Genomic DNA, 12,566 nt, shown 5'->3' with positions numbered 1-12,566 from the left:
TATAGCGAAGACTGATGCAGAATACTTATTCAGTTCATCCGCCAGCTCCTTGTCTATCATTCACACACGTCCAGCCTCGTTTTCCAGTGGTCCAAAATCCATTCTCGCCTCTCTTTTACACTTTATGTATCGGAAGAAACATTTGGTATCCTCTTTAATGTTACTAGCTACCTTAACTTCGTATTCCCTTAATTACTTTCTTTGTTCCCATTTGTTGCTTTTTAAAAGGTTCCTAATCCCCTAACTTCCCACCATTGTTTGATCTGTTATATGCCCTCTTTGGTTTTTATGTTGGCTTTGCCTTCTCATCAGCTACAGTTGTATCTGTCATGGTTCCGTTTGGCTGTTCCCCTTTAACGTTCCTTTCTCCCTGACTATGCCCTAATTTCAGCCATTAGATTTCCAATTGCTGCTAGTTTACTTAATTATGGTACACCTGGTTTGCATCAGAGACTATGAAATAAGTACGATAGCGTCACTACACAGGTTGCCAGTTTGTTGGTCTATTCTTGTGTGATACTTCATTGTCTCGTCCGCTTAGAACCGTTAGTTCTAAGTTTAGTTCCAAGTTCTGCTCTAGTTTCAAGATAGTCCCTGTAGATCCCGTCTCCTTGTCAAGATTCCTCCGGTTTGCTGTTCTACGGTCACGTCCACGCCAGCATCCCCAACTCAGTCGATGTGCCGGTGTTCTGCACTTGGGTTCTCCTCAGTTGCCCCATGAAACAGTATCATCTTGTCTTTAGAATACTTCTTCCTCTTTGGTACATATGGTTTATCCTGTGCCTTCCGAGTTGCTTCCAGAAATTCCAGCCATTCTGTCGTCAGCCCTGCCAGTTCTTCTCTCTGTAATTCTCTTTATTCTACGGTTATATGGACACATCTCACTTTAGCTTCTCCTTCTCACATTTCAGGATGAATTCCAATATTTTAAGATCAGTTACCCCTGTGGGTTCTTTCACCTTGTGTTCTAATTGATTCCTGTTCATTGCACAACACACAAACGACAATAACTGATCCCCAGCTGGGCTCAAACAGGAGCTTTCTTGTGGGCATTCTAGGAAATCCTCCTCCTGGGATCCTGCACCCACCTGATTTTCCCGATATATCTGCATGACTATCTCTCATGTCTACTGTAACATTGCTGTTTTGGCCTGCATCTTCCTTCTCCTGTTGTAATTTGTGGGTAATATACCTACTACTGTTTGGGGGTCTCCAGAAAACTCCCATCAGGGTCTTTACACCATTGCTGTTCCTTAGTTCTACCACAATGGCTCAACATCTTCCAACCATATGTCACCTCTTTCTAAGGATTTGATTTTATTTTTTTACCAGCAGAGCCACAGTACCTTCTCTCCCTACCTGTGTGTCCTTTCAATAAATATATAAGCACCTGGGACACGAGATACTGAAAATGCTGGAAATCAGGAGCAATACATACAATGTGCTGGAGGAGCTCAGCCAGTCAGGCAGCATCTATGGATGAGAATCAGCGTTTTGGGTCAAGACCTTTCATCAGAACTCTTGACACCCAGCTATCTGGAATACAAAAAAACAATGAACATAGAAAAATAGTGCAAAAAGGAAAACTTTTAACAACGTTTACTTCAAGGCTTAAGAACATTTACCAAGCAGACATCTATGGTATATCAAATAGAACAGAGAAAATAGAAATCTGCAGCACATTACAAGTTCTTCGTCCCACAGTGCTCTGCCTGCCATGTAACCTACCTTAGAAGTTACCTAGAATTTTCCTACCGCATCGTCCTTTATTTTTCTGAGCTCCATGTACCTATCCAATAGTCTCTTGTGACGGGATCCTGAATTACCCCTACGAACTGTGCTCGTTTACTCCTATTAACTTTGCTTGTTTGTAAAAGAGAGAGAGAGTTATTTACCACCGATAGCTTGTTTGTAAAAGAGAGAGAGAGCGAGACGAAGACTAACGGTTGGACTGTCACTTTAAGGCACTGGAAGTAACTTTGGATTTCTACTGAGTTGGAGTTGGAGATAGCACCGAGCAGCTCGTCAGTTGCTATGGTGACCGAGGTTGTTATTTAATGGATACTCGGTGTTATGATTTTCGGCAGGTTGTTGACACTTTCTTCAAGGATTTTTGCCTGCTTGCATTTCTTTCACAGAGAGAGGAAGGAGGGATTATTTGAATGACAGTTGATGCTCAACACGGGAAGATAAAATAGGAGGTCAGATGATACAGACCTCAGACACATGTTTGGACACTGAATGAGCATTGCTGTGCCCGCAGAAAAAAGTGGGTTTTGGAGGATCGATTCTTCGCTCTTGCAGTGGAAAGAAGGAAAAGGGTTGGCTGGCGGGGAGTTGTCCATGTGTCCACCCTCGCCTGGGGGATAGCTCCACCACAGAATACCGGTCCCCTTTGTGAAAGTCACAGTCGGTGACCTTTAAAGGATTTCGTAGGACAACGAGAAGATCGACGGCATCAACTCACCTGAAGTCTCAAATCTCTCTCTCTCCATCACTACTCAACTCAATACCACAATCTGAACTGAACTGAACTTTACTTATCATCGTAAGACTGTATCTTCTTACCCCTAGACTTAAAGAAGCTTGGTTTTTCATACATATATTTCCACACTTACTGATTTACTTACATACATATATATCAAATAGGTTAGCAATAATTATATATAACCTGTTTGATTTATCTACATTTATATTACTGTATTGCGTAGTTACTAGTAAATATTATTAGTTTATAGCAATACTGGACTCCAAAGTGTTTTCCATCTCTGCTGGTTCTTTATTCCCGTCACGGGGTTTGTGAAATAAATTGGGGGCTTGTCCGGGATATGAAAAAAAAATTGGTCGGGAGGCTTATTTGAATTGATTGGGGAAAATCCCTTTTGATCTGGTTGTGTGGAAATACAGCAGAAATGGATGTCAGGGACTTTCTGAAATCACCAGACCTGGTGACTTTGAAGTTAACTAAAAAGGATGATTTGCAGGACATTGCTAAAGAATTGAGGTAAAGAAGGGTGTGACTAAGGTAGAAATTCAAAGAAAAATAATTGAATATTATATTTCGACGAAGCAGTTTACTGAGGATGTGTTGAAAATGTTCATGGAAGGTAAACCTATTGAGGATGAGCTTCAGCTTCTGTTGGAAAAATTAAAGATGGAGCAATTGAAATTAAAACAGTTCAAGAGAGAGGCTAGAGAGGCAACAAAACAGAGAAGAGGCTGAAGGACAGAGACAGCTCGAGAGGGGGAAATGGCAACGTGAAGATCACGTGGTAAACAAGCAGAAGCGGTTCGAGCTGGAAAAGTTAGAGGTGTGACAGCAAGGAGGTTTAGTGTCAGACCCTGATGATTTTTACAGCTCGGAAGGGCTTGTTTTGTGTGATGAATTTAAAGGGTGTGTTCTTGATGATGTAAGGGCATACCCAGATGCAGAGGATGCGCTACCCTGCAGGGGTCTGTTGAGAAAACAGACGAAGAAATTTTAACCCACGAGGTTGAGTTTACTACAGATGAGAGTTTGCCAGAGAATAGCTGGGAGTTTCGGGATGACCTTGAATTTGAAACTGGGACAAGTGATGACAGCCCAGAAGAGGCAGCTGTCCCGATTGAATGTGTTCTGGTTGTGGAAGTACCTGTGAATTCACAGGTTTCTGAACCTTATGTTAAAGCTCAGTTAAAATCTGAAGTGTCTGATTTGGTTGAAAAGGAATGCAGTTTTTGTGTGTCAGATGATCTTGGTTCAGTGAATAAGGGGTTAACCTTGGTACCAGTGGAATGTGAAGATTCTCAGTCACTTGTGTTAGACAGTATTTTAAAAGTTGGTGAAGAAGTGGAAATTGGTGAGGTAAGTGTTGCTGAAAATAATGGCAAAAGTGCTGTTCCTGGACTTTTGGATAAAGTGCTGGAAAACGTTGGATTGGTCGCGCAACCTTTGATCCTGCTTGCAGGACAAAGGCCTGCTGAGGGAAGATGCGCTACTCTGTTGAATTTTGTTTGGACATTTGAGCACCTGCAAAGTCATAGTGTTATTCACTGTAGTGTTATGGAGAAGGTGGAAATTTGTTATGATTTTGGAGTGGAAGTTGTTATGGAAGCAAGTCGGAGGAAGTTGATAAAGAGATTGTTTGGCCTCTTTCATAATGTATTCATGATTCTCATCAGCCTTGTGATGGTACTGAGTTTTGTAAACAATGGAGGAATGTTGACACCTCTCCAAGGTAAGGTTGATATGGCTGTTCAGCTGATGAGTAAGCAGCCTGTTGAGGCCTATGATGGCAAAACCAGAGGTTTAAATTATGCTGATGTGTCAGTCGTTTCTACCTTCCAGATTTCAGCAGGACTTAGAGGGTAGTAAGGCTGAGGCGAGCAAGGAAGAAAGGAAAGACTTGTCCTTATTGAGGAAGGAATGTATCGAGGGACAGAAGCGAGATTCTGAAGTGGTGGCTTTAAGGGAGATAGCTGTCACAGGACAGGAGGTTCAGAGAGAGTCAGTAGGAGATTACCTTTAAGATGGGGTGTTGATGAGGAGGTGGAGACCAGCCACTGTGCCTGCAAGTCACGTGGTGGTTCTGAAAGTTTACAGGGCTGAAATTTTAAACATGGCTCACAGTATGCCTGTAGGTGGACATCATGGAGTGAGAAAGACAGTGAACAGGATTTGGCATACTTGTCAAGTTGAGGGGAAATCTAATCAGGTTATTCAGGTAACACTACTTAAACTGATATCTACTTTTAGTGAACTTTTTCCTAGTGTCATAGTGGATTGTGTAGGCCCATTGCAAAAGACGGCAGCTGGTTATCATTATGTGTTAACAATTATGTGTGCTGTGTCTAGGTCCCCTGAAACATTGTCTTTTGAAAACACCGAGGCCAAGACTGTAGTAACAGCATTCAGTAAGTTTTACACACTGGTAGGTCTACCCTAAGAAGTTCAATTTGACCAGGGCAGTAACTTTACTTCGAGAACATTCCAGGGGATAGTTAGAGAAGTCGAAGCTAAGCACATGGTGTCATCTACATATTACACAGAGTCCAAGGGAGCCTTGGAACGGCTCAACTCAACTCTTAAGACCATGATTAAAGCATACGTTGTGAGAAATGGGAAAAATTGGGATGGGGGGTGTTCCCCTCCTCTTATTTATTGTTGGAGATTCGATTCAGAAGGCAGTGAAGGGTAGTTCATTGGAACCCGTGTTCAGTTATAGGCCAAAAGGACCTTTGACCCTACTCAAAACTCTGGAAGGGATTTAGTAAGCCTTGTGTCCTTGCAAAGGGAAGTTTACAAGATGGTCGAATCAAAATAAGACACTTGTTTGATAGAATTGCAGCTGGGAGAATTGTTATGGAACAAAATGGAATTGTGGAATCTGATAATGGAGTGGAAAAACATGTTTACCCACTGAATCTGATCTCACCGACATGTCAGAATTCCAATGTTTTGGAAAATATTACTGATAAGGTCCATCAGTTGGACCTTAGACTGCAAAAACAAGTAAAATGACTAATTGGCATTTTGAAATGGCGCACAGGTGCAGTGAATCACGTCATTATAAATTCAGCCCAGCCTATGAAATGGCATTTTCACAGTGAGAACTTTGAGAAAAGTAAAATGGTTGAAGAAGAAATTAGAAACACGAAAGAACAAGGAAAGAGAATGGATGACTGTATTGATAGAGTGGCAGAAGCCTAAATACCTTATTAAGGTTGACTTGTTAAAAGGATACCGGGGTGTTCCTTTAACAGAGAGGGTTAAAGAGATATCAGCATTTGTGACACCATCTAGACTGTATGAATACAATGTTTTACACTTCGGGATGAAAAATGCTCCAGGGACATTTCAAAGAATGATCAATTCTGTGATTGGAGGGTTAGAAAGCACAGGGGTTCATATCTATGATTTAGTGGTCTGGAATGACATGTGGGAAGAGCATACTGCAGTTGTAGAGAAACTGTTTGACAGGCTTTCCAAGGTCAATCTTACTGTAAACCTCGCTAAAAGTGAGTTTGGCCATGCCACAGTTACATATCTGGGTTATGTCGTTGGCGAAGACCAACTGGCTCCTGTACAGGCCAAGGTTCAAGCTGTTGCTGAGGTTCCTATTCTGACTGGCAAGGAAACTTTAAGGAGGTTTTTGGGAATGGTTAGGTATTACTGTAAGCTATGTAAAAACTTTGCTGACATCGCTCTTCCCTGAACAAAACTCCTAGGGAAGAGTGAAAGATTTGTATGGAATGACCATTGCCAGGAGGCATTTGAACATCTGAAAACCATCCTGTGTTATCATTCTGTGCTCAAAGCACCTGATCTTTTGAAAGACATTCTCGATAGCAACAGACACTAGTGACAAAGCTGCTGGGGCAGTACTGCTACAGGAAGGAGTGAATGACATTGAACATCCAGTAGTTTATTTCTCAAAGAACTTTAAGGTGCACCAGAAAAATTATTCAATTGTTGAAAAGGAATTATTAGCACTTATTCTGGCCTTACAACGTTTTGAGGCCTATGTTTAAAAAAAAAATGAGACCTCGAAATCTTCCTGTTGCCCAGAGACCACTTGTGGTTTACATGGGTTATAATCCGCTGATGTTTCTAACTAAGATGAAGGATAGGAATAGAAGGTTGTTAAATTGGAGTCTGATATTGCAAGAATGTGACTTAAAAATCAAACATGTGAAAGGTACACTCTTAAAAGACCATATTGTATACACCTCTACCCCCTTATCCTGCAGTGAATTCCACGCACTTACCATGCTCTTTGTAGAAAAAATTACACCTCCGCCACCCCCTTTGTACCCATTTCCAAGCACCGTAAAATTATGCCCCCACGTGTTAGCCATTTCAACTCTGGGAAAAATCCTCTGGCTGTCCACGTGATCAAAGTCTTATCCGCAGGATCAATGCCTACAACAAAGCAATAAACACTTTTGCTATACCCATATTAATGTATTCCTTACGCAAAATATCTCGGTCCCATTCCAATCTGGAAACTTTACAAAAAAAAAAAAACTAAAAAGACAAATTTAGAAAAGACTATTTACACTCAAACAGACTTAGGTTAACACTACTGAGGACAGAAGGAGGAAGAGCTGTAATAGACGTTAAAAAAAAAATCACCCAACAGTCTGATAAGATTTCTAAAGTATATAGTTTCATACAAAATAAACAGGATTCAGCACACCATGCAGGTATGTGCAATTCTGATAAGGAATACAGACCAGAAAACTTAAATGAGAGGCCAAATCAAAAAAATTATTCATCTCTATGGAAGAAATATTAACCAGTGGAATGAGTATGACCCTCCATGGGATTCATCCCAATAAGCTGAGCAGACTAGATATTGACAAAGAAGCATTGAGTGCCCGACTCAGAGTTGGAGAAGTCTTCCCAGAAACAGGGATTCCTTGGGGAAATACAGGACAAGGTGGTTAACATTTAAAAAAATCAAAAATACATAAAAGACAAACAAACCAGGCAATAAATGTAGAAAATGCCAAGAGAAACCAGACACAATCCAACACATTCCAGGATCCTGGAGCAGTTTTACTCAATCTGATCAATTACGCAGGTACAATCAAGTGGTAAATATCATTCACCAAAATTATTTCAGATAGGACAATCCATAATAACCGTTCGGATATCATATTACAAGATAAACAAGCAGGAACAACTCCCTCAAAAGATGTAACCATTCCAACACACCTGGTTCCTCCACCCATGGAGCATCTCACAACAGGCATTGTTTGTGTCATCAGTCCAAAACCAAATTATTTTCTCAGTCAATCAGCTTCCAAATGTTGCTACTCTCCGTCATTCGTTGCTGCACCCCATTGCTGATTCCCTTCTCCTCCTCATCTTCTCCCAACCATCATACAGAGCCCCAAACTCTGCCCTGTGCAGACCCGCCTCTGGTTTCTGACCCTGCTCTGTTGAACATCTGATGGTTTCCCAATTCTGCTTTCAGTTTTTAGAGGACATATGGCCCTTGTGGCTACGGGGATCAGGGGGTATGGAGGGAAGGCTGGTGCAGGGTTCTGAGTTGGATGATCAGCCATGATTATAATAAATGGCGGTGCAGGCTCGAAGGGCCGAATGGCCTACTCCTGCACCTATTTTCTATGTTTCTATGTTTCAACAACCCTTTAGAAGCAGGGAAGATGACCCATAATGTGGAAATGAGCCCTGAATAAGGAAGTTAACTACCAGTGTCACTCTTCCTCAGCCCAGAGATTTGAGGGGCGAAGAACATCTCAGACGGAACTGCAGTCAGCTCGACTTCTTCAGTCTGCAGAAAGTTCAAGGGAAACCTCTTCACCCACAGTATGGTGACTGTTTGGAACCCATCACCACAGGGAGAGCGAGGGGGAACAACAGGGGAGGATTGAAAAGGACTGTCATGGAACAGAATCACTGGCAGGGTCCAGACAGCCTGAGTTGACTCTCTACTATACACTAGGTTTGTTATAATTTCACCAAGTACCAGAGACAGAGTTTAAAATAGAACTGATTGATTTGTCTCAGATCCAAAATATTAAACTCCAGTCCCATTAAAGGTGAATATGCAACAGAAGAAACTCCTCCCATGCCCAGTGACCAGGGTGCAGAACTGGGTGTGGTGAGCAACAGCAATAATTGCAGAGTTCAGCACCGACAGTCACTCTCGAAATTGCATTCAGCAACGGTGATGGACAAATATCCAGCATGCAGCTTATTGACACTTTCTCCCCAGTATGAACCCGGTAGTGTGTCACAAGGTTAGATTACTGAGTGAATCCCTTCCCACATTCACAGCAGGTGATCGGCCTCTACCCTGTGTGAACTCGCTGGTGACTCAGTAGATGAGATGACCGTGTGAATGCCTTTCCACATTCACAGCAGGTGAATGGCCTCTCCCCAGTGTGAACTGACTGGTGTCTCTGTAGACTGGATGATCGAGTGAATCCCTTTCCACATTCACAGCAGGTGAATGGCCTCTCCCCAGTGTGAACTCGCTGGTGTCTCAGTAGATGAGATGACCACATGAATCCTTTCCCACATCCACAGCAGGTGAACGGGCTCTCCCCAGTGTGAACTCGCTGGTGTGCCAGCAGATCAGATGGCCGAGTGAATCCCTTCCCACAGTCTGAGCAGGTGAATGGCCTCTCCCCAGTGTGAACTGACTTGTGTACCAGTAGGTCAGATGACCGAGTGAATCCCTTCCCACATTCTGAGCAGGTGAATGGCCTCTCCCCAGTGTGAAATCGCTGGTGTGCCAGCAGATCAGATGACCGAGTGAATCCCTTTCCACATTCTGAGCAGGTGAATCGCCACTCCCCAGTGTGAACTCGTTGGTGACTCTGTAGGTTGGATAACTGAGAGAATCCCTTCCCACAGTCTGAGCAGGTGAATGGCTTCTCCCCAGTGTGAACTCGTTGGTGACTCTGTAGGTTGGATAACTGAGTAAATCCCTTTCCACAGTCTGAGCAGGTGAATGGCTTCTCCCCAGTGTGAACTCGTTGGTGACTCTGTAGGTTGGATAACTGAGTGAATCCCTTCCCACAGTCTGGGCAGGTGAATGGCTTCTCCCCAGTGTGAATGTGCTGGTGTCTCTGTAGGTTGGATAACAGAGTGAATCCCTTTCCACAGTCTGAGCAGTTGAACGGCTTCTCCCCAGTGTGAACTTGCTGGTGTCTCAGTAGGTGGGATGATTGCCTGAATCCCTTTCCACAGTCTGAGCAGGTGAATGGCCTCTCCTCAGTGTGAACCCGTTGGTGTCTCTGTAGGTTGTATGATTGAGTGAATCCCTTTCCACAGTCTGAGCAGGTGAATGGCCTCTCCCCAGTGTGAACTCGCTGGTGTACCTTCAGTTGAGATGAGCAAGTGAATCCCTTCCCACAGTCCAAGCAGGTGAACGGCTGCTCACCGGTGTGAACTGACTGGTGTGCCAGCAGATCAGATGGCCGAGTGAATCCCTTTTCACCATCTGAGCAGGTGAACGGCCTCTCCCCAGTGTGAACTCGCTGATGTACCTTCAGTTGAGATGAGCAAGTGAATCCCTTCCCACAGTCCGAGCAGGAGAACGGCCTCTCCCTGGTGTGAACTCGCTGGTGAACCATGAGGTCAGATGACCAAGTGAATCCTTCCCCACAAATTCAGTAGATGACCAGCCTTTGCCCAGTGTGAACTGACTGGTGTGTCCACAGGTGGGAAGTCCGACTGAATCCCTTCTCACCCACAGAACAGATGAATGGCCTTGTCCCAGTGTGAACTTCCTGATGTTACCTTCAGTTGAGATGACTGAGTGAATCCATTCCCACTGTCTGAGCAGGAAGGATGGTCGAATGAATCCCTTGCTCCACTTCTTAAATATCTGGACAGAGACAGCAAAACTGGCGTGTTGTGTTTGAATTCCTATAGACAGATTCCTTGTCACTCTTAACCTGTAAAAAGATTTACAAAATCCATCAATGAGTGTAGGACAACATTTCAGATGAGATCACTTTAGTTGCGAAAGTATGATCTGATATCACACTGTCACAATGAGGATCAACCCAATTTGGAGAGAGAAATCGTCTTCTAACTGGGCACAGTGCTGGTATCTGGAATCAAACTCTCTGATGCTCTTCCTGTCTCTATAAGAATGAGGCATTTCTGCCATCTCCAATCTGTGACCTGGCTCAGTCTGACTCTCTCCACTGGTATTATTCCCTGTTCCCACTGAGCTGCATGGGTTCCTGGCCCCACAGTAACTGAAACACTCTCACACAAATAGTCTTTGTTGACGTGCAGCTGGGATTTTCTTTTCTTTACTGTCAGTTTAAGGTGCCACAGTTTTAAAGCAATGTAAACATTTCCTGCCCAGATGAATGGTTGGTCCACACAGCTGTTAAAAGGAATTAAATGAATATTAGTATTATTTCATGGTCTTGTCACAGAGTCATAGAAAAGTACAACATAGAAACAGGCCCTTTGGCCCGTCTAGTTTGTGTTGAACTACACATTTGTATTTACACTGTCTACACCCATACTCCTACCATCCAGATACCTATACAAACCTCTTAAATGTTGAAATTGAGCTCGCATTCGCCAGTTGGTCTGTCTGCTCATTCCACACCCGGATGACTGTCTGTGTGAAGAAGTTTCCCCTCATGTTCCCCTTAATGTTTCACCTTTCACCCTTAATCCATGGCCTCTGGTTGTAGTCCCACCCAATCTCAGTAGAAAAAGCCAGCTTGCATTTACCCCATCTATAACCCTCATAATTTTGGTACACCTCCATCAAATCTCCCCTCAATATTCTACATTCCACGGAATAAAGCCCAGACCTGTTCAATCTTTCCTTATAACCCAAGTCCTCTACACCTGGCAACATCCTTGTTAATTTTCTCTGAACCTCTTTTACATCTTTCCTGTAGGTTGGTGACCAAAACTGCACACGATACTCCAAATTAAGCCTCACCAATGTCTTGTACAAAGTCAACATAACATCTCTCTCCTGCACTCAGTTTGGTTTATGAAGGCCAATGTCCCAAGATGTTTCTTTCCATCCCTATCGAACTGTGACACCACTTTCAGTGAAATATAGACCTGTATTCCCAGATCCCTTTCTTCTACAACACTCCTCAGTGCTCTACCAGTAACTGGGCAAGTCCTACCCTAGTAGGTCCTACCAAAGTGCAACACCTCACACATGTCTGCATTAAATTCCATTTCCCATTTCTCAACCCATTTTTCCAGTGGGTCCTGATCGCACTGCAAGCCATGATAGTCTTCCTCGCTGTCCACTGCACCACCAGTCTTGGTGTCATCCACAAATTTGCTGATCCAGTTAACCACACTATCATCCAGATTACTGATATAGATGACAAACAACATCAGATCCAGCACTGATCCCTATGGCACACCACTAGTCACAGGCCTCTGGTCAGAGAGGTAACTATTTGCTACCACACTCTGACTTCTCCCAAAGACAGTGACTCACCCAATTGACTATCTCATCTTGAATGCTGAGTGACTGAACCTTCTTGACCAACCTCCCAGGTGAGACTTTGTCAAGTGCCTTGCTAAGGTCCATGTAGACAACATCCACTGCCTTGCCTTCGTCCACTTTCCTGATAACTTCCTCCAGAGACTCTATAAGATTGGTTAGTTATGACCTACCATGCCTATCCTTAATCAGTTCACATCTATTCAAATACTTATATACAGTATCTGGTTCCTGCACATACGTTCCAATAACTTTCCCACTACTAATGTCCAGCTCACCAACGTACAATTTCTTAGTTTATTTTTAGAGCCTTTCTTGAACAGCGGAACAACACTGGCTGTCCTCCAATCCTCCAGTACCTCACCTATCACTAAGGATGATTTAAATATCTGTGCTTGGGCCCCGACAATTTCTGCACTTGTCCTCCGCAGAGTCCCAGGGAACAACTTGTCAGGCCCTGGGGATTTATCCACACTAATTTGCCTTAAGACAGCAAACACCTCCACCTCTGTAATCTGTACAGAGTCCATGAAGTTGATGCAGCTTTGCCTCACTTCTGTAGACTCAGTGACCCTCTCCTGAATAAATACAGATGGAAAAATA

The 12,566-nt window shown here is 43.4% G+C and overlaps 1 protein-coding gene across 1 annotated transcript in view; it reads right to left on the bottom strand.

The window, feature by feature from the left end:
- LOC140211297 (uncharacterized) overlaps positions 1-12,566 on the bottom strand; it is a 70,599-nt gene that overhangs the window by 44,527 nt on the left and 13,506 nt on the right. The window contains 1 exon segment of the mRNA XM_072281007.1: positions 8,557-10,416. Within this exon segment, the coding sequence (XP_072137108.1) occupies positions 8,557-10,092 (1,536 nt within the window). The 5' untranslated portion in view covers positions 10,093-10,416.

Source organism: Mobula birostris, chromosome 16 (genome assembly GCF_030028105.1).
Source record: "Mobula birostris isolate sMobBir1 chromosome 16, sMobBir1.hap1, whole genome shotgun sequence".
NCBI lineage: Eukaryota > Metazoa > Chordata > Chondrichthyes > Myliobatiformes > Myliobatidae > Mobula > Mobula birostris.
This window is presented reverse-complemented; position numbering and strand designations above follow the sequence as displayed.